The sequence below is a fragment of the Schistocerca nitens genome, chromosome 2 (assembly GCF_023898315.1).
Source record: "Schistocerca nitens isolate TAMUIC-IGC-003100 chromosome 2, iqSchNite1.1, whole genome shotgun sequence".
NCBI lineage: Eukaryota > Metazoa > Arthropoda > Insecta > Orthoptera > Acrididae > Schistocerca > Schistocerca nitens.
In genome coordinates this window covers 493521504-493545026 of record NC_064615.1, presented here as the reverse complement: position 1 = coordinate 493545026, position 23523 = coordinate 493521504, and the positions used below count along the sequence as shown (strand labels likewise).

Here is a 23523-nt window from a genome sequence, read left to right as displayed (position 1 = left end):
AAAATCTAACAATCTTTATTTATTATTTACTTTCACTCTATGTGATTGTAATGGACATTTGGTTCTCGCACAGTGGTTAAGCTGGCTAAGCCAAAGAAGTCTAGGGTTCCATTTAGAGTTAGTCCTGGGACTTATGTGTCATTGTCACTTCTTTCACTGCTGACAGTGGTTGTTAATGTGAAAAATGTAGAGTTGCACTGGGATCTGGGTCTAGTTAAACTAATAGGTTGTAAAGTGACACCATCCTCTAACATTACCTTTCTTTAATAGAAATAATCGATACAAAAAATATTTTTGAATCTTGTATAGGTTAAAACTATCTCAGCTGTTTAACTAAATGAATTTCATATGATCTTGTGTACAATGTATTATCTTTCAGGCTAAAAGGTACAACAAGAAATTAATTTGTTGGTATCATTATGTACTAACTCCGTATGTACAGCTAAAATTATTCTACTCTTAGAAATATTTGAAATTACGAAGTATCAGGCACACTTAAAATTGCTATTATTAAATACGCAATCTGATGCTAATATTTAAATTTATTTCTTGATTCATTTACAAAATAATGATATAACTTGGTGAAGAATCTTCTTCTATCAAGAAAGTTTGTAAACTCTTTCTGTTTTGTAAAGTCTTTGGAATAGTGTTAGTACTGCCTCTGATGGAATCGGACGTGTTTTTATGTTCGCAGTAAGAACGTAAATTACTGTTTGAAAGTGAAGATTGTAAAGACAGTGTGTCTTAGAAGAATGGGATAAAATAAAAAATTCATGGTATTAGAAATAACACAGCAGATTTACTTAACTGTTATCAAGTTATCTGGAACCCAAAAATTTCAGCCTCAAGAATCTACCACTGGACATGACAAACTGCAGCCAACAATGAGAAAATGAAGATCAGTAAAAAAGTTATTTGTGTGTGTGTGTGTGTGGGGGGGGGGGGGGTAAGATTACAATTGTGGGTGTCGTCCGGGATCAGTTGACTGGTAATGAAGTTCTGTCTGTTGCAGAAGAAGAAAGGACAGTGATTTTTGTTAATTGCAGGTTACATGAAATTCCAATCACTTGAAGAAAGAAGACCGAGAGCTGCCCAACAAAGTCATATCAACAGTGACGAGATGCTATCAACAATGATGAACCGGATCAATTGAAAGAGGGCTTTACAGCTATGGTGAGGGACATCAAAAAGGAAAGATAAGTACAAGCTATTTGTGAAATTAATTTTTTTTATGGGCTCATGTGATTGCTAGGAAAATGAATAGAGATGAGGGTAGTAGTGATGTAGAAGTGAAAGCTGTGGGACCTAGCCAGGACATGTTTGAACTAAGTGAAAGCAAAGAAACAGTAAAAATCAATATTTTTTAGTTAATTTTGGCAAAACTAGAGGAAATGAAGACAGATTACAATAACAAATTTAGTGCAATTAATGAGCAATTAACTGAAATAAGGATGGACAATGGTAGCAAATTTACTTCAATACAAGGACAATTAAATGACCTAAAAACTGAAAACAATAGTAAAATTAACAGGGTACAATACAAAATAGACCAATTTAGTAATCATATTTCGGAGCTACAAAATGGGTTGTTAGAGGGATTAATAATTGTGAATGAAAAAGTTGATGTCTTAGGAAATAAATTCATTGTTTTGGAAAATGAGTTTCTTGCCGAGTCTGCGAATCAGAAGAAGATTGTTAATGATGTCTGTGTTGAACAGGAGGCTGTAGGGGGAAAAATGGAACAGAACTTCAGTAGATTAGATAAAAAAAATTATATGTTGAAAACAGTATGCAAATTAATGTAAATGCTTTAGTTCAAAAATTTCAGATCATGAAAATTGTATTCACAAAAATCTGTATTCAAACAATGCTACTGCATGATCCAACATTTCAATCAACAGCTTTCCATCAGACAATTTACATCCAGTGGATTTTTTGCACCACTGTAGAAATAGTTTTGTGTCAGGCATGAGTGACAGTCAAAAAATTCAATTTGTTAAAAGATGTCTTGAAGACGAAGCTCTGTCTTTTGTAAATATAAATTTAAGTCAGTGGGAAACATATCACAGTTTCAAAAAAGGTTTTTTAAATAAATTTTGGTCACATGTTGAACAGGGGAGAATTAAAAATGAATCTCTGAATGGTCCTGATTACAGGAACAGGTAGGGTACTCTGAAAGAGTTTTGTAAATATCAACTTAAGAAATTAACATATCTTGACAAACCATTTGCCAAAATGACATTGATTGATGCTGCCTGAAAGGTTGCAGCGGGATTTAGTACAGGGACCTGACAATTGTCATGAACAATTTTTAAAAAATGTTGACAGGCTGGATAGAGTAGTAGAAAGAAGCATGTACCATAATAATTGAAACGACACAGATCACAAAGGTAAGAAACAGGGATAGTGGTAACTTATATCAGGGTTAAAATAGTAATGGAGACAGAAATTTTTGATATCACCAGAATAGAATAATGGGGGAATAAGCATGGGCAATTTAAAAGGAGAAACAATCATAGAGGTAAATATTCAAGAAACGGCAGTCTGTCTCAATGAAGGTCCACAGTTTTGGGGTGAGGAAACACAACAAGAGCAGGACCCCCAATTTACACTTGCAATTAAACAATAATAACAGTGTTAATAATGTGTGCACAGGTATCTGACGTTGAGCAGAAGGAATATCAGATTTCTCATTTACGTTTTAATCAAAAGTTTTGGGGTACTAAGTTTAATTCTAGTGATGTAAGTACTAATCAGAAACCAGAATGTGAGGGTAATGAGAATTTTGATGCAGTGTGTACTAATGATTTCTTTTCTTGGTCAGAAAACAGTGTTATTGATGTATGTAAAACAGGTGATGACTGTATTGGCCAGTTGAAGGCCTGCAAATCAACCTTTCTATGTACTAAACACACTGTACTAGGTGGTATTTTTGATATAGATGTGAATGAGGGCTGTGAAATAACTGGTGTTGGTAAGTCTGAGACTGGTAACTTATGCAAATGAAGGTAGGTGGGGTGTGTGACTTTGATACAGATGAGACTTGTGTTGTTAATGATGTCGTTGATGAAGTAATTTTGGAAGAGTCTGATGATGATGATGATGATAATAATAATAATAATAATAATAATTTTATTGTCTTTAAGCCATTACAGCAATAGACAAAGTCATACACATAATACATTACAGTAAATGCTATAAAAGAACAAAATTGTTAATAATGTTACAGTTTAATATCACAGGTAATGAAATCCTTTATATTGTAGAATGGGTTTACAACTAACCAGTCATAAAGTGTTTGTTTGTATTGTTGCTCTGGTAAATTTTGTATAGCTTGTGGAAGTTTGTTAAATAATTTGTGGCCCATAAGTTCATAAATGTTAACTGATTTTGACAGTCTGTGGTAGGGGGTATAGATACAGCTGTTTGTCCTAGTGTTGTAACGATGTATATTTGCCCTTCGTTTTACTTTAGGTATGTTCTTTTTTGTGTAGATTAAAACATAATAAATATATAGGTTTATTACTGTCATGATTTTTTGTTGAGTAAACAAAGGTTTACAATGAGTCCTGTATGGTAAGCCTGTAATTATCCTAATAGCTTTCTTTTGCAGCAATAGTATATCACGTACACAAGTGGAGTTTCCCCATAAAATAATACCATAGGGTATGATGTTTTGGACAAATGAGTAGTAAAATACTCTAACATAATTGTTAGGTACACAGTGCATTAATCACCTTAACAAATAGATTACCCTAGGCAATTTACCACTAATATACTTAATATGTGGATTCCAAGAAAGTTTATCAACCAAATATACCCCCAAAAATTTAACACAACTGGGATCATCTGATGGAAACTTGTCTTTTAAACTAAATACCATCTGCTGGGTTTTGTTTTCATTAAGCAAGAACCCTTTTGTTTTAAGGCTATTAAGATCATTACTGCAGTTCAGAAACGTTGTATCATCAGCATAGAGTACTGTTCTGGATTTAATAAATGATGGCAGGTCATTTATCATTATTATGAAAAGGAAAGGGCCCACCACGGATCCCTGCGGAACCCTTGTTCTTGTTCTATACTGGACATTTCTTTCCCAACACAGACAGCTTGCTTACGGTTTTGTAAATATGATCTTAATAGCTTAAGGCTGTTACCTTTAACACCATAAAAGTCAATTTTTTCTAGTAGTAGTGTATGTTCTACACAGTCAAAGGCTTTGCTTAGGTCACAAAAAGTCACTTGAGCAAAGCATTTATCTTCAAATACTTGATAGATGTATTTAACAACATTGTCTTTGGCATCAATGGTTGACAGCTTTTTCCTAAAGCCATACTGTGATCCACTTATTAATCCTACGTTATCAAAGTAAACAGATAATTGTTGGCAAATTATGCATTCTAGAACTTTTGAAAAAACTGGGACTTGGATATTGGCCAGAATTTTTATCTCCTTTTTCATGTACTGGAACTACCCTACACAGTTTAAGCTCATCAAGGGAAAAATCCTCCAGTATACACTTGCCTATACAATATGTTAGGGGGTACACTATACAGTCTATTACTTTCTTCAGCATGTTACAAGACAGGTCATATATGTCTACACTCTCTGATGATTTTAACTGCTTCACTATTCTTAACACAAAACCAGGTGAGACCTCAGAAAAATTGAAGGTACTTGTGTTTGTTGATGACCTAGCAATATTTTTTGACACTGACTGTGATGAGCTGATTTCTGGTTTAATTATAGCACTTCCTACTTCCTCAACTGATTTAATAAAAGGTCATTAAATTCCTGAGGAGAGATACTAATTTTGTCACTTCTTTTATCTTTGGTGACACTATTCATTAGTGTCCATGCTGCTTCACACTTATTGGTGGATTTCTCAATACTTCTGAGATTGTGTGCATGTTTGGCTTCCACAATTGCTTTTTTGTACTCATTCCTAGATCTAACATCGGCTAATTTAGCATGGCTGGTTTTCAGATTTCTATAAATATTGTACAACAACATAACTTGGTTTTTCATAGTAGGCAGCTGTTTTGTATACCATGTATTTTGTCTATTTGGAACTTTTGCTTTTAGGACTCTGTCAGTTACTTTGCATTTCTTTATTGGAATGCAGTCATTAAAGTGTCCCAAAAATGCTTTAAGAAACCTATCAAATAGTACCTTTTCTGGCAAATAATTGCTTAGAGTATAATGTGTGTCATCATAACACAGGCCAAACCAATCTCTGTTAGAAAGGGACGTATGAAACCTGTCAATTTTCTCATCTGTGACTGGTCTAGTGACCACAACTTCTGGGACAGGCTTATTTACATCACTCTTATCAATAGGGAACCTACTTGTATAATTTAAAGATACTGAATCATGATCAGTATATGGAAATACTGTCACAAAACATGATTCTTCTGTTATTTTAAAATTTACAAAAATATTGTCAAGACATTCATGTTCTCTTGTAGGCTTGTTATTGACTGAATGTAAGTTGCACTGTCTTAGTAGCTTTTGGAGTTCAGTGACAGTACGTTTTTGTGTTGTAACATCGAATACAGCATTCACGTCTTCACCTATCACAATATCATAATGTATCCATCTAATAACCGTAAGTACATGTAACAGAAGGTCCAGTTTTTCTAAAAATACATTGGTTATACCCTTAGGTGACATGTACAGGGAAATTACAACTAACTTAAAACTGTCAATTACTATACCAGAAGCTTCAAAGTTTTCTTCATCACACAGAAAATCTAGATCTAATCTATTGACTCTGCCGCTAAGTGACTTGTTAACATAGATTGCCACACCACCTCTTAAATGCAATTTTCTGCAGTAGCTACTGGCTAGATTATAATTATCAAATTTAATAAATATAAGTTCACTCTCACTAGCCCAGTGTTCACTTAAACAAAAGACATCAAACTTATTTTCTAATCCAAAGTCATTGTCAATAAATTCTTTATCCCTTACTCCTTCAACGTTAAGATAGCAGATTATAAAATCAAACCTGTCTTTCTTTACAGATGCACTATTTTGCTGAGAGACTATTAAATCTCCGGCACTATTTATCTTATGGGCTTCTTCCCCTTGCTGCCTTCTATTAAAAAATCATTCAGACGTAATGGATGTACAGTTTTCCATTTGCCCGCTACACTTGATACTGCTTCTACTCTTGGAGGTCTCTTCTCTTCTTCTTGTTCATGACATGATCTAAGTGGCTGGGTTCCCACTGTAGGTAGTTCAAATGTTGCTGCAGAATGGACAGCTGGATCACCTGTTGGTACACTTGTTGCTTAATATGCTGCCACCTTTGCTGTTTCTATTATCTTAGTTCCTGAACGGGGTGTTCTACCTGTTGTAACTGTAGTTACATCTTCTTCTCTGCCAGCACATTCTTTTGAAATTAGTGATGCCTGATGTTGTGTTACTGCTGCAACTGGAGTACATGGTAGGGGAGATACTTTGCAGATGTCCTTTACCAGTGGTAGTGGAACAGGATCACTTTTCTTACATCTAAGAGAAACACTATCCACTAACATTTTGATCTTTTGACTGAGCAGCGATTTGCCCCATTTATTTAAATGCATTCCATGTGTTGTGAAGTGCTGATGGTGATGAGTATCAAGTACTTGTGGAGTTTAAGAATAATGAAGTTTGCCGGCCGAAGAGGCCGTGCAGTTAAAGGCGCTGCAGTCTGGAACCGCGAGACCGCTACGGTCGCAGGTTCGAATCCTGCCTCGGGCATGGATGTTTGTGATGTCCTAAGGTTAGTTAGGTTTAACTACTTCTAAGTTCTAGGGGACTAATGACCTCAGCAGTTGAGTCCCATAGTGCTCAGAGCCAATCAATAATGAAGTTTCAGAGTTATTTGTGAATACAGATAAGGTAAGAGATGTCTATGATGATGTAATTGAGGGCCATGGGATACCAGTAGACTCAAAGCAGTTTTTCATTAATGGCATGCAGAGTAATGATACAAACAGTAAAGGTGAGTTACCTGTAAGCCTAGAGAATAAAGGTGAAAACTTTTTGAAATTTGTCTGGGACCAAATTGATGATAACATAGATAAATGTGCATTCTGGAATAAGTTAGCTGTGGTTAGTCAAAATTTGTATCCAAACTGGTGGAATGAAGTGAAAGAAGATCTAAATAGAAATGTGATTTTGACAGTAATATATTTTATGTTCCTTCTGTAATAAGCGATGTTAGTTGTGCTATGGAATCCATTAAGTGAGTTCTTGTCTTTACCTTACAACATGAGTAATCAAAGTAATGCTATGATACCAGTAAAGATGATAAAATTCTAGAAAAACAGTGTGGATGTAGCATTTGATGAAACTGAAAGTGATCTTTTACACAAATTGTCTAATAACAGATTACATTAGATTAGATTAATACTTGTTCCATAGATCATGAATACGACACTTTGTAATGATGTGGAATGTGTCAGTTAATAAAAGATGTCTGTACAAGATATTACATTACACAAAATATTGCATGACACTGCAATGATGATTCAGACTTTGGGTGTACTTGCATTAAGACTAAGAATTATCAGTGGGAAGGGGACTGTTTGATTGATACAGATAGCCTGATTTGTGGAATATTCTTCTTTTTTTCTGATGAAAGCTGTTTCTGCCTCGGTGCCAGTGATGGCCATGGGTTTGTTAGAAGGAGGCCAGTTGAAGGTCTGTCAACCAACCTGTCTATGTACTAGACACACTGGGCCTTGGACCTACAACTGGAGTTATCGTGTGAGGAGCGATTTCGTTTGACAGCAGGAGCATTCTTGTGGTTATCCCATGCACCCTGACTGCAAATTTGTACATCAGTTTCATTATTCAATCTGTTGTGCTGCCATTCATGAACAGTATTCTAGGGGTGTTATCCAACAGGATAATACCTGCGCACATACCACTGTTGTAACCCAACATGCCTACAGAATGTCGACATGCTGCCTTGACCTGCTCAATCACCATATCTGTCTCCAATCAAGTACATATGAAACATCACTGTATGACAACTCCAGCATCATCCACAAACAGCGTTAACCTTCCCTGTATTGACTGACCAGGTGTAAGTGCAACATGATTGGAATGCCATCACACAAACTGACATCTGGCACCATTACAACACAATTCATGCATGTTTGCATGCTTGCATTCAACATTCTGGTTGTTGCACTGGTTATTAATGTACCTGCGTTTCACATTTGCACTGGCTTGTCTCATGCTTATATTAATCTGTGACCTTGCAATATTAAATCACTTAAATATGTTACCTAGGCAGATGCATTCCCAAAATTTTATTACTCTACATTAATTATTTTTTGGTGTTGTGATTTTTTTCTGTCAGCATATTTTTCCCAGCATATCTGTAATTTTACTTTGAGATCAAACTTTATGAGTTCATTGTTAACATTTATCCTCCCTTACTAAATTTCATCTTAATAATTTTTTCTGCTGCATCTGCTTTCCCATTCTACTGCTAATTCTATGAATAGTTTTATGTATATAGACAAAACTTTCTCTTTGGCTACTTCCAACTGATGGTATCCACTCTTCAGATCTAAGGTAGAGAAGTACTTGCACTGCCCAAAATTGTCAATACTTTCAGAAATTTTTTGGATTGGTTATGCATTAATTGTGGGTTCGCTATTAAGACCGCTGTAGTCACAACAAAATCTATATCTTCTGATTATATTCAGTGACTTTTTCTGTACAACTATGATGGCTGCACTCCATGGACTACTGCTTTCCTCTATAGCCCCATCTGCTAACTGTTGCTCAATGAATTCCTCTAATACTGATTGTATACAATCTGAGACACGATATGGTCTATGATATATCAGCAACTCAGCTCCTGTAGGGGTACGATGTTGCATTATAGGTGATAGGCCTTGCAGGAGGAGGGCGGGGGGAACACAGATCATCAAATTCATACAAAAATTTCCAATGCAGATTTATCAGTGGTTTGCACATCACTCTGGTGCACACTGACTGCTCTCTGTCCATATCATCCAGAGCCTGCAAACTAGGTACCAACATTCCCTCGATGAACTGTACACCATTGGCACTAAAATTATCTAAATTCATGGGCACTACTTTCCTATCCAATTCCTGCTGTGCATGTACTGTGCATCTCCTTACAAAGCAATATGATGTGTCTAATACATCATTTTCTGTCAACAGTTCTAACACACACAATGTGTTACCTGGCCATTCTGTTCACCCCTTAAGATTGGTGCACCTAGCATTCATATTAAACTGGTGCCAATAAGTTCTACTATATGCTGCCTAAGCTCAATTTTGGCATGCTGTGTTGTCAGAAAGTCCATTCAAAAGATCATGCAGTAACCATCATTTACTCAGGACACGACTTCTACGCGTTGGCTAATACACTCTGTCCACACCTGAAAATCTGTTGTTGCTGAACCCAAAGATTCCACACCACTACCTACAATCCCAAAAAAATTGCAATGGAGAGATTTTAATTGCTCTTGACCCTTTAGGTCCATACATGTCACTGACACATGCAACTCTGTATCTAATAAAAACTTGTGCTTCCTACTTCCCACTACTCCTACTATACCGCATATTGCCTCTTCTTTCATATAAGTTGCATCAAGATTTACAGGAGACTCTGTGTGGTGGTCCTGAGTTCCCTTTGGCATTTAACACCTGCTTACTCAACACCTGTTTCCCCTTACTATTCTTACAACCACATTGGTGATATCCAACTGCCTTTAAGGAACCATTTGCACTCGAGCACAGACAATATTTAATTTACTGAACTTAGATTATATGTATCAATTTTTTAAGACAAGAGAAAGCAAAACAAAGGAATTAACACCGCTTTCTTGTTACAGTCAGCAAGCATCAGCACTCTTATGTCATTCGTTGTCCTAGAAGGACGTAATATTTTGTGTGGCTCCACAGTTAGCCATATTGATACTTATTTGCAGAAAAGAGGTGCAGAATTAATAAGTCGCTCTCATTTGTGAATTATCTGCAATTATTTACCTAGAATTTTACGGAAGTGTCATTCATATCGTAATGTATATGTTGAAATGAATAAATGTTTTATTTAATTGTATGCTTTTCTCTGTTTTAGTAGCTTTAGTCACCCCATTGTCATGATTGAAGCTCAGGTCAGATATCAGACTTTGTCTACAAAAAAATATATAATGAGCCCTGGCTACGTTCCATACATCTTCGGATGTGCGAAGCTCGATAAATTCATGGCGTAAATTGCATTTACTTTATTGTGAGACCTCAATGAACAATGCTACGTAAGATTTTATGAAACATTAAGAAATTCAATTCCAATCTTAAAGCCGAAACAAACTTTAATCCCTCAATTACTTATCCAAACAATTATTATTATTACAATTTATTATTATTGTTACATTATTATTTTTTATGTTTGTTAAATGCCCCACATCTATTACAATGAGGTTGGTGATATTTCTTCTGCACATGCCCCATTCTCCTACATCTGTAACACCTCACAGTAGTAAAGAATACTCCTGTCTTATCCAGTACTCCTCTTAGATGAATTTCTTCAAATTCCATGGCCAATCTGACCACAGAATATAAATCACTCAGGGTATTTGTTCTCACTCTTCTAAACATATCAAGTGGCAAACCTCTGAAAAATGTATCCAGCAGTCTCTGTTCCACTTAATGAAGTATGACTCTATTCGCTGCATCACTATTCCCTAATTCATATTTTCTTGTAATAAATCTAGCACTCTCAGAACTTCTGCTCAATTAATGAACTGTACTATACCAGCTAAAGTTTGGCCAAACTTAAGATGCTTTTCTTACATAAATTATTTATTATCTGTGGATGTTTGTAGAGTTTTACATTTGCTAGATACAATTTTTCCATAAATATATTTTCATTTTATTATTTATATATCAAACTGTTATTACGTATCTATTATACACTATAAAAATTAGTGCACACTTTATTACTATCAAATACTATGAAAACAAATCTACATCATTTACAATATTTTTATTATTCCACTTTAAATACAAATAAAATATCTGTTGCTATTAAAAGTGTTGTTTATTTTACTATCAGTATGAAATCAATATTGTCAAATAAAATGAAGTTTCTAATTTTCATATTTGCTAATTTTGTAACTTTTGCTGTTATCAATTACTACCCAAAAAAGTTGACTGTTGGCTACATACTCAGCTTAGAAACACGCTACACCATATGATTTCATAATGTGCACACAGATGATCTGAAGATGTGGCAGCTTATCCCTGATGAAACTAGTAATCCAGTGTACCTATGTGGAATCGAGGCAATAAAAACTTCATGTCTGAAGATTTCTTTACACTGAATTCATAATTACCCTTCAATTGACTATGTCAGGTATTATCTATCATTCTATAATATACTGTTTTTGGTTCCAATAGTACCAGAGTTGTACTGGAGCTCATAAGAGGATTTTCAGATTGTATATAGGGTTGATTTATATCAGTCTTGTACAGATCCACATCAAGAAAATTTCTTTGGAATTCTTGATGAGTTTTCAAGTGTTTGGTTTTAACCTGTGATGTTTTGGAAAAACTGTGACGTGTTATATGGAAGGATTAATAAGCAGTGGTTTTTATCACAAAGCTATTAATTTCTCTGCATGGTCATTTTGAAGACCCTGGACTGAGAGAGTGTATATTATATCTTAATACTTCCCTAGACACCGAAGCCATGTTGATAAGATGTGTATAATTTTTAAACTAATATGTACTGTCACCTACCTTTAACCTAAAAAATCATTGCTGATATGATGATGAACATTACTTAGCAATGTTATTTCAATATTTAAAATTTTAGAATAATTAAGGGGGCAATTATAGTCTGCACATTCACTTTCTATGTTCTGTACGCAATACATAATACCTAATTGCTCGTAAAAAAAACCTTGCATTGTTTTGTTTATTGTATCTTTGTAACAGGCCTTTTTCAATTCCTCAAATTTTAAACACATGAGTATAGGGAAAAAAGTAAGTTGGATATCAGAATTTTTGAGCTGCTGAGGTTTGATCGAGACAGTAGAGTGGGAAAGAAAGACAAAAGGAATCAGTGTAAGTGAGAGAAGAGACAGTAGCAATGCGATATAATGTAAATAAATGGGAGTAGAAGGAGGAGATGCTGAATATGAAGGCTTAACTGCTAAGAGAGACTGAGTAAAAGGATTCAGAATGTTCTGTGTGAAAAGAGTACAAATATGTTTGCACACCAAAATTTTTGGCAAGGAAGACAGAACATTGTTTCCCACTTTCCTGTTATAGTCTTTTAAAGAAGAGCATCTTCATCATTTTAGCACTCGCACAGGAGCATTTTTCTGCTGGTTTCTATTCCTCCTCATTGTTGTAATCTTCACTCCAAGACTGGGTTGATGCAAATTTCTATCCAAGTCTCTCCCATTTAAGTCTCTTCACAGATCTTCCACCTTACATCGACTTGAACCTGCTTGCTGTAGTAAATCCTTGGTCTCCCTCTACAACTGGTTTCCCAACACACACTTTCCTCCAGTCCTCATCACATGCAGATCTCTTAATCTGCCTTTACATCTTTAACTGCCCCTTCCCACCCCACACACATATACATACTAACACACAGGTCTATCTTTTGCCCGATACCAAATCAACTATTCCTTGATGCATCAGAATGTGTCCCATCAACCTAGCTCTTTCTTGCCACTTCATCAGTTTCCCAATCTACTCACTTAATCAGCAGTATACTTCTGTAGCACTACATTTCAAAAGTATTTTTCTCTTATTTCCCTTCCATATAAAGCTGCACTCCAGACGATTACTTTCTGAAGAATACTTCCTAACACTTAAATTTATTCAAAATACTAATGTATTTTTCATTTGCTGAAATGCATTTCTTACTACTGACAGATTTCATATGTTCTTTATTTCTTCACACCATTGGTTATTTTGCTGCCCAATTAGCAAAACTGGTCTATTACTTCAAGAAGGTCATTTATTAATCTAATTCATCCAGCATAACATGACTTATTTTGACTCCATTCAATTGCCCATGTTTAACTTTTAGTGATGTTATGTTATAGCCTATTTTCCAGAGACTGTTCATCCTGTGCAGCTTATCTATCATGGTCTTTGCTACCTGATAGAATTACAGTGCCACTGGAAAAACTTTAAACTTTTGATTCATATTCTTTGTTTAACTTCTTTTCTAAAATTCTCTTTAGTTTCCTTTTTAGACTTCCCTATGCACTGATTGAATAAAAACAGTGAAAGGCTGCAAATCTATCTCATCCTCTTCTCAACTACTACCTCCTTTGACTCCCTTATAACTGCAGTCTTGCTTCAGTCAAAGTTTTAACCAATATTTTAGCTCCCTGTATTTTATCTTTTGTTCTCTAAATTTACTCTCGAGTGTTTTTTGAGAATAATGCCACGTTTCTTCTAAAGATTCACATCTGAATAACCCAAGCACCTCTGTTACACTGTCATGTTAGCTAGCAATAACTGTCTGTTATGATCCTAAAAGTGTGATTCTGTATTCCTTCAATGGCTACTGTCAGGCATACTCGATAAGGACTTTGGCATTTTGTATATTGTTTCCTGTATAGCCACACTGCACCTGCCCAGAATCATTCCAGCAAATACATCTCACATTTATCTTCTCTACTACAGATTTCAAGTATTCGCTCCATTTCACATTGATGTATACTACATTGATACAAATAGGAAGAGACATGTAGCATCATTCTTTGTGGAGATGTTCTTCACACAAAAGATATTAAATGATTAAATTTACATTAATTAAAATTAGTATGAGATGTGACTACCATGGATGTAAATACATAATTCATATTCATTATAATACAAAAGCAAACATTTTCTGAATGTCATCTTGAGAAATATCTTGTCATGCCTGAAATACATGCCATATTAGCTCATGAAGATTGTTGGCTGTGAGCTATTACAGAAGTAGACATCTTCCCATTTCATTCTAGACATACGCTTTGGGTGACAAGCCAAGGAAACGGACAGAAAAGAAAAAGACTCCTACATTCCTCAAGGCATTTTCAGTCAGAACTGCAATGTGGGGTCTTCCATTAATCTCCTGGATTATTTTGTTTGGTACCCGGTCATGAAGAGTATGACTATAGGATTCGCCATTCTTGACAAATTCTGGTGAAAACTTATATTCTCTGTAACAATTACCTAATCACTGCTGCTAAATCATAGTCAACAGATCCCCACACCATGATTCCATGAGTTGAAGAGATATGGGTCTTGAGAATTGCTGCTTCCTGTGACTTTTCTATAGACAGCTGGCATCACTCTGACCATTACAAACAGAAGTGAGACTCATCATTCATCATTGAAATGCCACTCAAATGTCCCAACTGATTCTGGCTCTACATCATGCAAATCTCTATTGTCTGTGATATGGTGCCAGCTGTAAACATAACATGGAAACTCATTATTTCAGCCTAGCTTTCCGTAATCGTCTCCTGGCAGTTAATGGTGACACACTGTCTGTAGCCTTTGATCAAATTTTAGCTGTTCTCTATTCATCAGAGCCAGTTAAACAATCCCCAGTCTTTTTGTGGCATAGCCCTACTGGAAGGACTTGTGCTTACTCTTCTTGTCCCACTGTTGTCCAGGGTCTACCTCACCTCACTCCTTCTGCAGTCATTGCACTATGTGTACCTTGGCAAAAAGCTTGATGTGCAAGTCTTTTGGGTACACTACGTTGCAAGCTCCACCTGAAAAGTTCTATAAAAGTTAAACATATCCTATAGTCACCATGTACTCACATCTTTCTTCATCTGGAGACTAGAGTCTTTCTGTGCTGAAAATAAGGTCTCAAATGGATGAAATTTTAATCAATTTATTCCATAAACATGGAAATACTGAAGTATCAATTTCATGATGTGAGATCTAGGTGTTCATGGTGCAACACTTTCCATTTCCATCAGTGTGCTACTCCTAGACATTTAAATACCATAACAGTACCAACAAGTTTATCATTGATCTTGTAATCAGATACTATTGGGTTTTCTTTCTATGGTTTATGGGAATTATCTTGCATCCATGCACATTTTTTGTGAACTGCTAATGAGCACTCCAAGTGGAAATATTGTCTTAAGTTATTCTGGATTTCTTACAATCATCCAATAACAATAATTACTCACTGAAAAGACTGTCATCAGCAAACAGTATGAGTATTTGGTGCTCCCTTGAGTCCTGGTTGCAGTTCTCTATTTTACCTCTCAAGATGTCTTCTGCAGTCAGAGAGGAAACATTAGGAGAAAGTTGTTTACATTGACCATGGCGTAATAGCCTAGAAGTTTTAAGTGATGTCAGTACAAGCTGTGAAAGCTTACATTGTATGATCAATGTGAGCAGGTTGCTGACTATTTGATAAAGCCATTTATGCACTTGTAAACATTAACAATCGTTGTCTTGTGTCAAAACTGAAGTAATTTTTTTACGCTGAAATTTATTTCTGTTGATCATACACCATACGATCAAAAGTATCCAAACATCTCCAAAAACATACCTTTTTCATATTAGGTGCATTGTGCTGCCACCTATTGCCAGGCACTGCATATCAGCAACCTAAGTAGTCATTAGACATTGTGAGAGAGCAGAATGGGGCACTCTGTGGAACTCACGGACGTCAAACGTGGCCAAGTGATTTGGTGTCACTTGTGTAATATATTTTTTCCACACTCCTAAACATCCCTAGGTCCACTGTTCGCGATGTGATAGTGAAGTGAAAACATGAAGGGACACGTACAGCACAAAAGCATACAGGCCGACCTCATCTGTTGACTGACAGAGGCCGCTGACAGTTGAAGAGGGTTGTAATGTGTAATAGGCAGACATCTATCCAGACCGTCACACAGGAATTCCAAACTGCACCAGAATCCACTGTAAGTACTATAACAGGTAGGTGTGAGGTGAGAAAACTTGGATTTCATGATTGAGCAGCTGCTCATGAGCCACACATCACGCCGGTAAATGCAAAACAATGCCTCGCTTGGTGTAAGGAGTACAAACATTGGATGACTGGATGTGATATCTGTAAGATATTTTTCCAAGATCTGCCTGTAGAAATTGTTGTAGGCTGCATGTATTACCTTTCCTATGGTTACAATGAGTTGTTATTAAGTTTTTTCTGTTTTCTCTTTTGAATGGATAATGTGACAGTTATTTGCATGTTCCATGGATCATAACTGTGACATCTCACTATGATGAGAAGTGAATCAGTTACAGCTTCTACGGGAATAATCAGTGGTGGTTGTTGTGTAAGTGCACAAGAGCTCATGATCACCCTAACTCTTGATACCTTGCGGATTTATTGGTTATTTTTCTTTGAAATCTCTTAAACATAATACAGATGCAGTAATTAGAAATAAATGGCTTTAAATCTACCATGCTTTGCTTCATTGCTACTTCTCTAGACTCTATGAAACTTGGCATTGGGGTCACAAGCATATCTTCAGTTGTGCACATTTTAAGGAGTTTTTGCACATGCACAGCTGCCATGATGTAATTGCCTTATGGGCCAAATGCATAGACTCGATAAACAATGTGCACAGTTCACATCGCGCAAACCTAGTCCTTCCTCTTATCACTTATACAAGCTTACATCAATGCCATCAGGTGGTAGCACACTGCAGCAGACCTATCCCCATTCACTACTCAAATACTCCAATTCACTCACTATACAGTAAAATTAGATGGGGCATCAGTATATGTTACAGTTGTACTGATAGAAAAAGCTACTTTGTGAGATTCTGAATGAGTTATGTATATTAAGTTTTGGATTTTACCATACAATAATCCACTTGAGGCACTGAGAATCATAAAGAACATAATCAGCTATTGTGAGACTGTAGCATTTATTCATGCTTCTGGCATCTGTTGGTCTTATGGTGGCTCAAGTTTACCTGTGCTGTATGCCCACACTGTATACATGAACATTCACAGAAAGCTGTCTCAATGGTTTCTATGATATTCACTTAAATGTGGGATCGAAGACAGTGTGCTTTTGGCTGTTATGGTTTGTTAGCACCTCATTTGTATTCTAGTCAAGTGACAATGATGGTAGACTGTACTATTTGAATTTAATCACTTTCACAAATGGCAGTATGTGTTTGGAGTTGGTTGTTTACTGTGCTGTAATTGGTTACATGAACTCTGTTGAACATATTGTATGTGCTAACAGAAAAGAACATTACCAGAAAAAGTTAGCTGCAAAGGAATTAGCTCTCCCAAACCAGATGCACTGACTGGAAAGTGACAAAATCAAATAAGCCTGACTACAAGCAAACATTTAACAAAGAAAAGTTATAATACGTGTAAGTTGTTGTATGGGTGCAACATAAGAATGTCTGATTTTCAGCCTGGAAGTTGACCGTTAACTAATATATGCATTATGGATCTCATACATTTGTTCAAAAAAGTGAAAAAGCATGAAAAGTCCCACTTACACAAAAATGCAAAACAGAATAATGGAAGCTTAAATGTTATTTTGTTCTTGCCCTAAACTGTACTTAATTATGTACAAAACAACAAAATTCCACAAAAACAATTTTTTCTTTTTTGAGACAAGTTATGCACATTATTACTATTACTGTTGTTTATTATTTCTGATAGTGGATGTGGTTGTATAAATATTTGATAAGCATAACTACTATACAGCAGATGCTATTAATTTCACACTCTTTTATCTGAATCTAAAAATATGTGTACAGCCAGAATCTGTACTCACAAGCTGCCACTGGAAATAATTAATACCAGGTGAATCTTTGGTGTGTTTTACTACATTTACAAGAAGGTGCATCATTACCCAGGGACTGATTTATTATGTAACTGTACTTTGACCACAACTGCTCTATGCAGGGTGGGCCAAAAGTCACTACCCACTATAACCTAATTGAAGACAAAACAAAGAATTGGAATTCTGAAATAACTGAGTACTTTATTGAAACTGCAGGCTTCTTTATAACATACTTTCTTGAACTGTTTTCCATCTTTGTTGATACATTCATATGACATCTATAGTCATTTATTAGAATCAATGGGTTACAATGGGTAATGACTTAGGGCCCATTCCATATTTCTCATGTTTGAGCAAAAGTTTTCAGTTTATATTTTAGGTAGGATGTTAGGGGCTGTCTACTCATTCAACCAACACAAGTCATCTCCTTGGTAGTATCCTTAATTTTTCCCCTTTGGTGACCACTCGCACAATAACACTATCATGATCTCCTCTTTCCTGATAAAATTGATAGGTTTTGGTTTTTTGTAGCTAGAAGATCTGAAATATTTCTTTCATATATGGGCTACCAGACTTTTTACTCAAAGCAGGTGTCTGGTAATGATTTTAGAAGTCTATAATTGATGGGTTTAGTAATTTTTTTCTGAGATAGTGGGATTTGATCTGATGATCCTAGATTTTTGTTGAACTTAAGATAAAGTGTATTTCATATGTGATATGCCATCTGAGTGATCAGGTCTGGTGTATAGTCCACAAGTGGCTTATCCAGAGTAATACTAAACATCTTCCAGTTAGGTAGATGGTGCTGTGGTTAAGTCATGGGACTTGCATTCAAGAGGGGCAGAAATGAAAACCCCTTGTGATTCAGATAAAGGCTTTCTACCATGTTTCTGAGTTGACTGAAGTGAATGCCATCAAGGTGCCTCCAAATAGGAAATGCCTGATTTCTTTCCATATCCATACCTAATCATCTGTAATAATTTTTTTCATCACAGGACATTCACTGCAACCTTACTTCCTTTTTTCTACAAGCCTCTACTGTAAAACAATTTGATTATTCCACAGACAAAGTCCCCTCTTGTTTTGACTCTACTCAGCTCCAGAGCAGTGGACACTGACGAGTCCTTAAAACAGTGCTGCAAATCGACAACTGTTCTGACATTCTGTGAAGGAAGTTAGTTGTCTTTATCAGTTCTATCAGTATGTGGAAAGAACTGTGAACAGTATCAGATCCCAGTTGACAGACCTCACTGTTGCCACAGAAAGTGACTCACATTTTCAATTATTCCCAAGATAGCATCTTACACCTGGCTTATAATTCCTTCCATGATACGGAACTAATGTACATTTATTCTCTTCCTTCCACAATACTGTTTTCTTAAGAGGGGCAACCATGCAACTAACATTCAAAGTGTCTATAACAAACAGCTCAGTTTTTTCATGTCTGCAACTAACCAGAAATTGACAAAGGAGTGTCCCCTTTATGAAAAGGGAATTCTTGTCTCACTGACATTCTTTCATTGTCAGAGGCATCAGGAGGCAATGCTTCAAACCCATTCATCTGAAGTGTGTGTTAGCCTTTTAGCCTTTTTCCTCAAGGAAACCGTTTCTGCAAAATGTGCATATCTAGGTACAATGCATGGCCCAGCATCAGATGACAGTTTGTCACCAGACTGGAATCCTCTGCAGATGACACTGGCAACAAAAGAAATTGGCAAGCTCAATAATGCATTTTTAGCAACAGGAGACAGTGACCACTCCTCCACAGCACAATTCACAGCTGCCATATAATGTAATTCTAGTCAAAAGTTTCCAAGACAGTGTCTAGATGTTTTCAGGCAGCAGGTAACAACTCATCCGTCAAGTTCCTGCACCAGCCACATTCATAACCATATCCAGTGGTGAAAGAATAACGATCTACTTTGGCTAGATTTATGGGATAAAAATGTAAGAAACTAATCTTGAAAACTTACAATACACAAACTATTGCACTAGGTATAATAATCATGAAGGGCATTGTAAGGCTACAAAAGTAATATCAGAAATATGTAACTCTAACACTAAAAAAACAATAGTCACTAGGTAATTCACTCTAAGGATTAGAAAGTTATTCTCTACTGCATGACAGCTGACACTCTACTGAATGATGTTTCAATAGTCACATGATCATGTTGAAACAGGTGACAGTGTTACTTCTCAATCATGAAACTTCATTGTAAAGTCAGTATTGTTATTCTTGTCTTCATACATTTACAGAGTACAAAATTACAGAAACCTGCTGAATACAGAGTAAATAATAAGGTAAACAACCTAAGTGCTCTGGTCACACCAATAAGTGGACTGCATCTACTTGTCATTGTTGGTTTCATCCAAATGTATGGTACATGCAGGGCTTGGCCCGAAATAAAAGAGACAGAAGTGGGAACTCTAAATGGCCAACCATTTAGAACAAATGGCATTTTTCGTGTGGGTTGGTCAAGACACGTTAGTGTAGTTGCCAGACAGCAGCTCGCACAGTGGTCAAAGTACCGAATGGTAATGTGAGAGTCTTGGGTTTGAATCCCTACTCGGAAACTTTTTTCATTTTGAATTTTTACATTGCTTATACTGAAAATAAACTAAAATAAACCTCAATATATTGTATTTTCTAATATCTTCATGGAAGGCATGAAAAGGAAGAGCAAAAGAAAACATGGTGTTGCAAATAACTTTCCAAGAAATGACTGTAATTAAAGCATACAGGACTTCTATTAGTTTCATTTTGAGCTTTGAGCAAACCTGTGTCAACTGTAGGTAAACAATAAGTTCCCCTGCTTTTATGATGAACATCACCCCAGTATATGTAAATCACCAACTGTAAAATAATGAAAGGGACTAATTTTATTTGTGAATTTCTCTTGTGTGCCTTACAGTAAATCCCTTCCTGGAGATTTATGTTCAATCCCAAATTTTTATCTGCTTTTCCTTTACACGTCTTTTATGAAAATAAATACAATATGTTGAGCATTGTTTCAATTTATATGCAGTGTAAGTAATCTAAAAGTTTAAAATAAAAAAAGGAACTCCCACTACTGTCCCTTTCGTTTCTAGCCGGCCCTCCACATACCACAAATATGCATGGAATTGACAATGAGGAGCAAGTGCTTTCCCCTTGGAAGTTCTCTTGTTATTGTAAGTGATGCTACTGATAATTAACAGTATACTGTTCAAAATTCACAATCTGAGAAATGATAAGTCCAGGAGATACTGAAGGTTTACAAAAAATCCATGTAAAAACCTGTGTCTGAATATGGAGATTGTGGTGTTTTGACAAGAAACTGATCTTTATTAATGTAAATATGTCTGTCAATAAATAGTTCATTATAAATGAGTTTGCCTGAACAATGCGCCTGGTGACAATTGCTTTATTAACCACCCTAATTCCAGTACTGTACTGTATTAATCTGCATGCGATGTTACTCTTATTTTGTACAATAATAATTTTTATGATTTTGAAAACCATGAGATACTCTAGCTTCAGTCCTCTGTTGCATAATTTATAGAAGTCTTCCTGCAAATTTGCAGACAAGTTAGAATTTGAGCCTCCCTAATTTTGTGAAAGCTTTCACTATTAATAAGAATTTCTTAATATTTGTCTGAGAACAATGTGGAACATAAAAAGGTTAAAATATAACCCCTATTATAATCCACATTGAATGGCAATCTTCTCTGTGTTTGTTCCTTAATTCTGATATCTGATTATTGATTCCAACAGAAGTGTTTGAAAATACAAAAAATGGTTCCAATGGCTCTGAGCACTATGGGACTCAACATCTGTGGTCAGCAGTCCCCTAGAACTTAGAACTACTTAAACCTAACTAACCTAAGGACATCATACACATCCATGCCCGAGGCAGAACTCGAATCCGCGACCGCAGCGGTCACGCGGTTCCAGACTGAAGCGCCCAGAACCGCACGGCCACACCGGCCAGCTGTTTGAAAATACACATGTTTGTAATTAATACATATTTTTCATTATGTTTATATATTTTGAGTGTTGAATCTAGTTGACATTTTTCACATGGCCAATATACCAACAAAGATGTTGCAATTCACACCATGGCATAGTTGAAATGAAACCTGGAGACAAAAAATAATTGCTTTCATACTGAAAGTATTTCTACATCCAGATTGAATATGAGATGTTGTTTTTATGATGACTGTGCACTATTATAGAAATTACTTTAAAAAGGTTCTGTGAGAAGTCATTGTTTTAGGTTTTTGGTTGTATAGAATTCAAATGTCTTAGCAAATTGTGAAATATATGAGAAAGATTATATATGAGCGTACACTGTGAGTAAAAGAGTGGTAAATATGTATACAAATATATGTTAACAAAAATAAAATTTGAGTGCTGAATTCCATATGAATGCCTAAATTTAAAAATCTGTAAGTATACATATATGTATAGATACATATATACCTTGACATACATGTCACAGCTACCTGTGACAATGAAGTTGCCATCAGGAGAAACATCAACAGATGTCATCCCAGCAGCTGAAGATCCTTCAAGTTCGCGTATATACGAGCCATCAAAAACTTCCAGATAGCGAATCTTATGGTCAGCACCAGCTGTGATGATCTGAACATCACTTGGAATATAACGTGCACATAAGAATGGAGCATTTGCTGAAAAAAATTGTTTGTGGTGAAGATGCCTACAAGGAAAAGAAAATTAATTTCACTTAATGTTAGCAAAAAATATAGCTAGTAAGTATAAGTGAATATAATGTTCAATAAGATAATAAAAAAATCGTTTACTATTTCATCAGAAATGATGTAATTAGAAAGAGTTCACCTCAGATTATCAGAAGCACAGGAATAGGAAATGTCCTTGTCAAAATTCATCTGATTTTGTTTAGAAAAATCATGAAAACTTTATCTCTGAACTTGTGTTAAACACTTTCTCAACTCAAACTAGTTGCTCACATTATGCAGCTGTTATTTTAATCAGTTGCATGACAATGTATTTTGAGCTATCACTTAGTATATTAATTTTCCCAAGATGTGGCTTGTACCATTGATAACACACTTGTAATGTGTCTATATTCCTATACACCGTCATATTATTTTCTATAGGTCCACTATGTTATCTATTTCTCTTAAGTTATTGGAGCTTGCCTTTATTGTGTATCATATTATGGGAGCAGGCAAAATCTCATACTTCAAATTTGCTTTCTTGTTGTTCCACTTACATTTGTGTGAAGTATGGTTTGTCCCTCAAAGGTCACTGTTGGACAGAAGCAGTGTACATGGTGAATGTGATTGTAGCTTGTTTCAATCAGACGTGCATTGCAGTCGTTACTCCTATTCTTTTTGTTTCTGTTACATCTGTTCTTGTAACATATGTAAATTGCCATTGGATGCAATGTGCATGTTGCTAAACTGTTATGGTTGTCATATTTACTCACTACAGTATATGACACACAACATATATATTTGTAAAATACTAGTCACAAGAACTGTACTGGAACTATTGACATTGCGAACCTATAGATCACCTTCAGTTCAGCTGGTTAATAGTAATAAGTGCTGCAGTCCGCAGTATGTAGAATGCCTCCATTCATAGTACTGATGCTGACTGTCACTGAAGCATAAAGAAATGCACTGTTCAGTACATTTCATGTTTGACACAGTAATTTATATTACTATGTGAAAACATTTAACTCTTTATAAATGCA

General features: G+C 35.7%; 1 protein-coding gene across 1 annotated transcript in view; it reads right to left on the bottom strand.

The window, feature by feature from the left end:
* The window catches only part of LOC126235121 (cilia- and flagella-associated protein 52-like), a 229927-nt gene that overhangs the window by 2205 nt on the left and 204199 nt on the right, over positions 1 to 23523 (bottom strand). The window contains exon 14 of the mRNA XM_049943854.1: positions 22263 to 22500. Within this exon, the coding sequence (XP_049799811.1) occupies positions 22263 to 22500 (238 nt within the window). The remainder of the gene's footprint in view (positions 1 to 22262; positions 22501 to 23523) is intronic.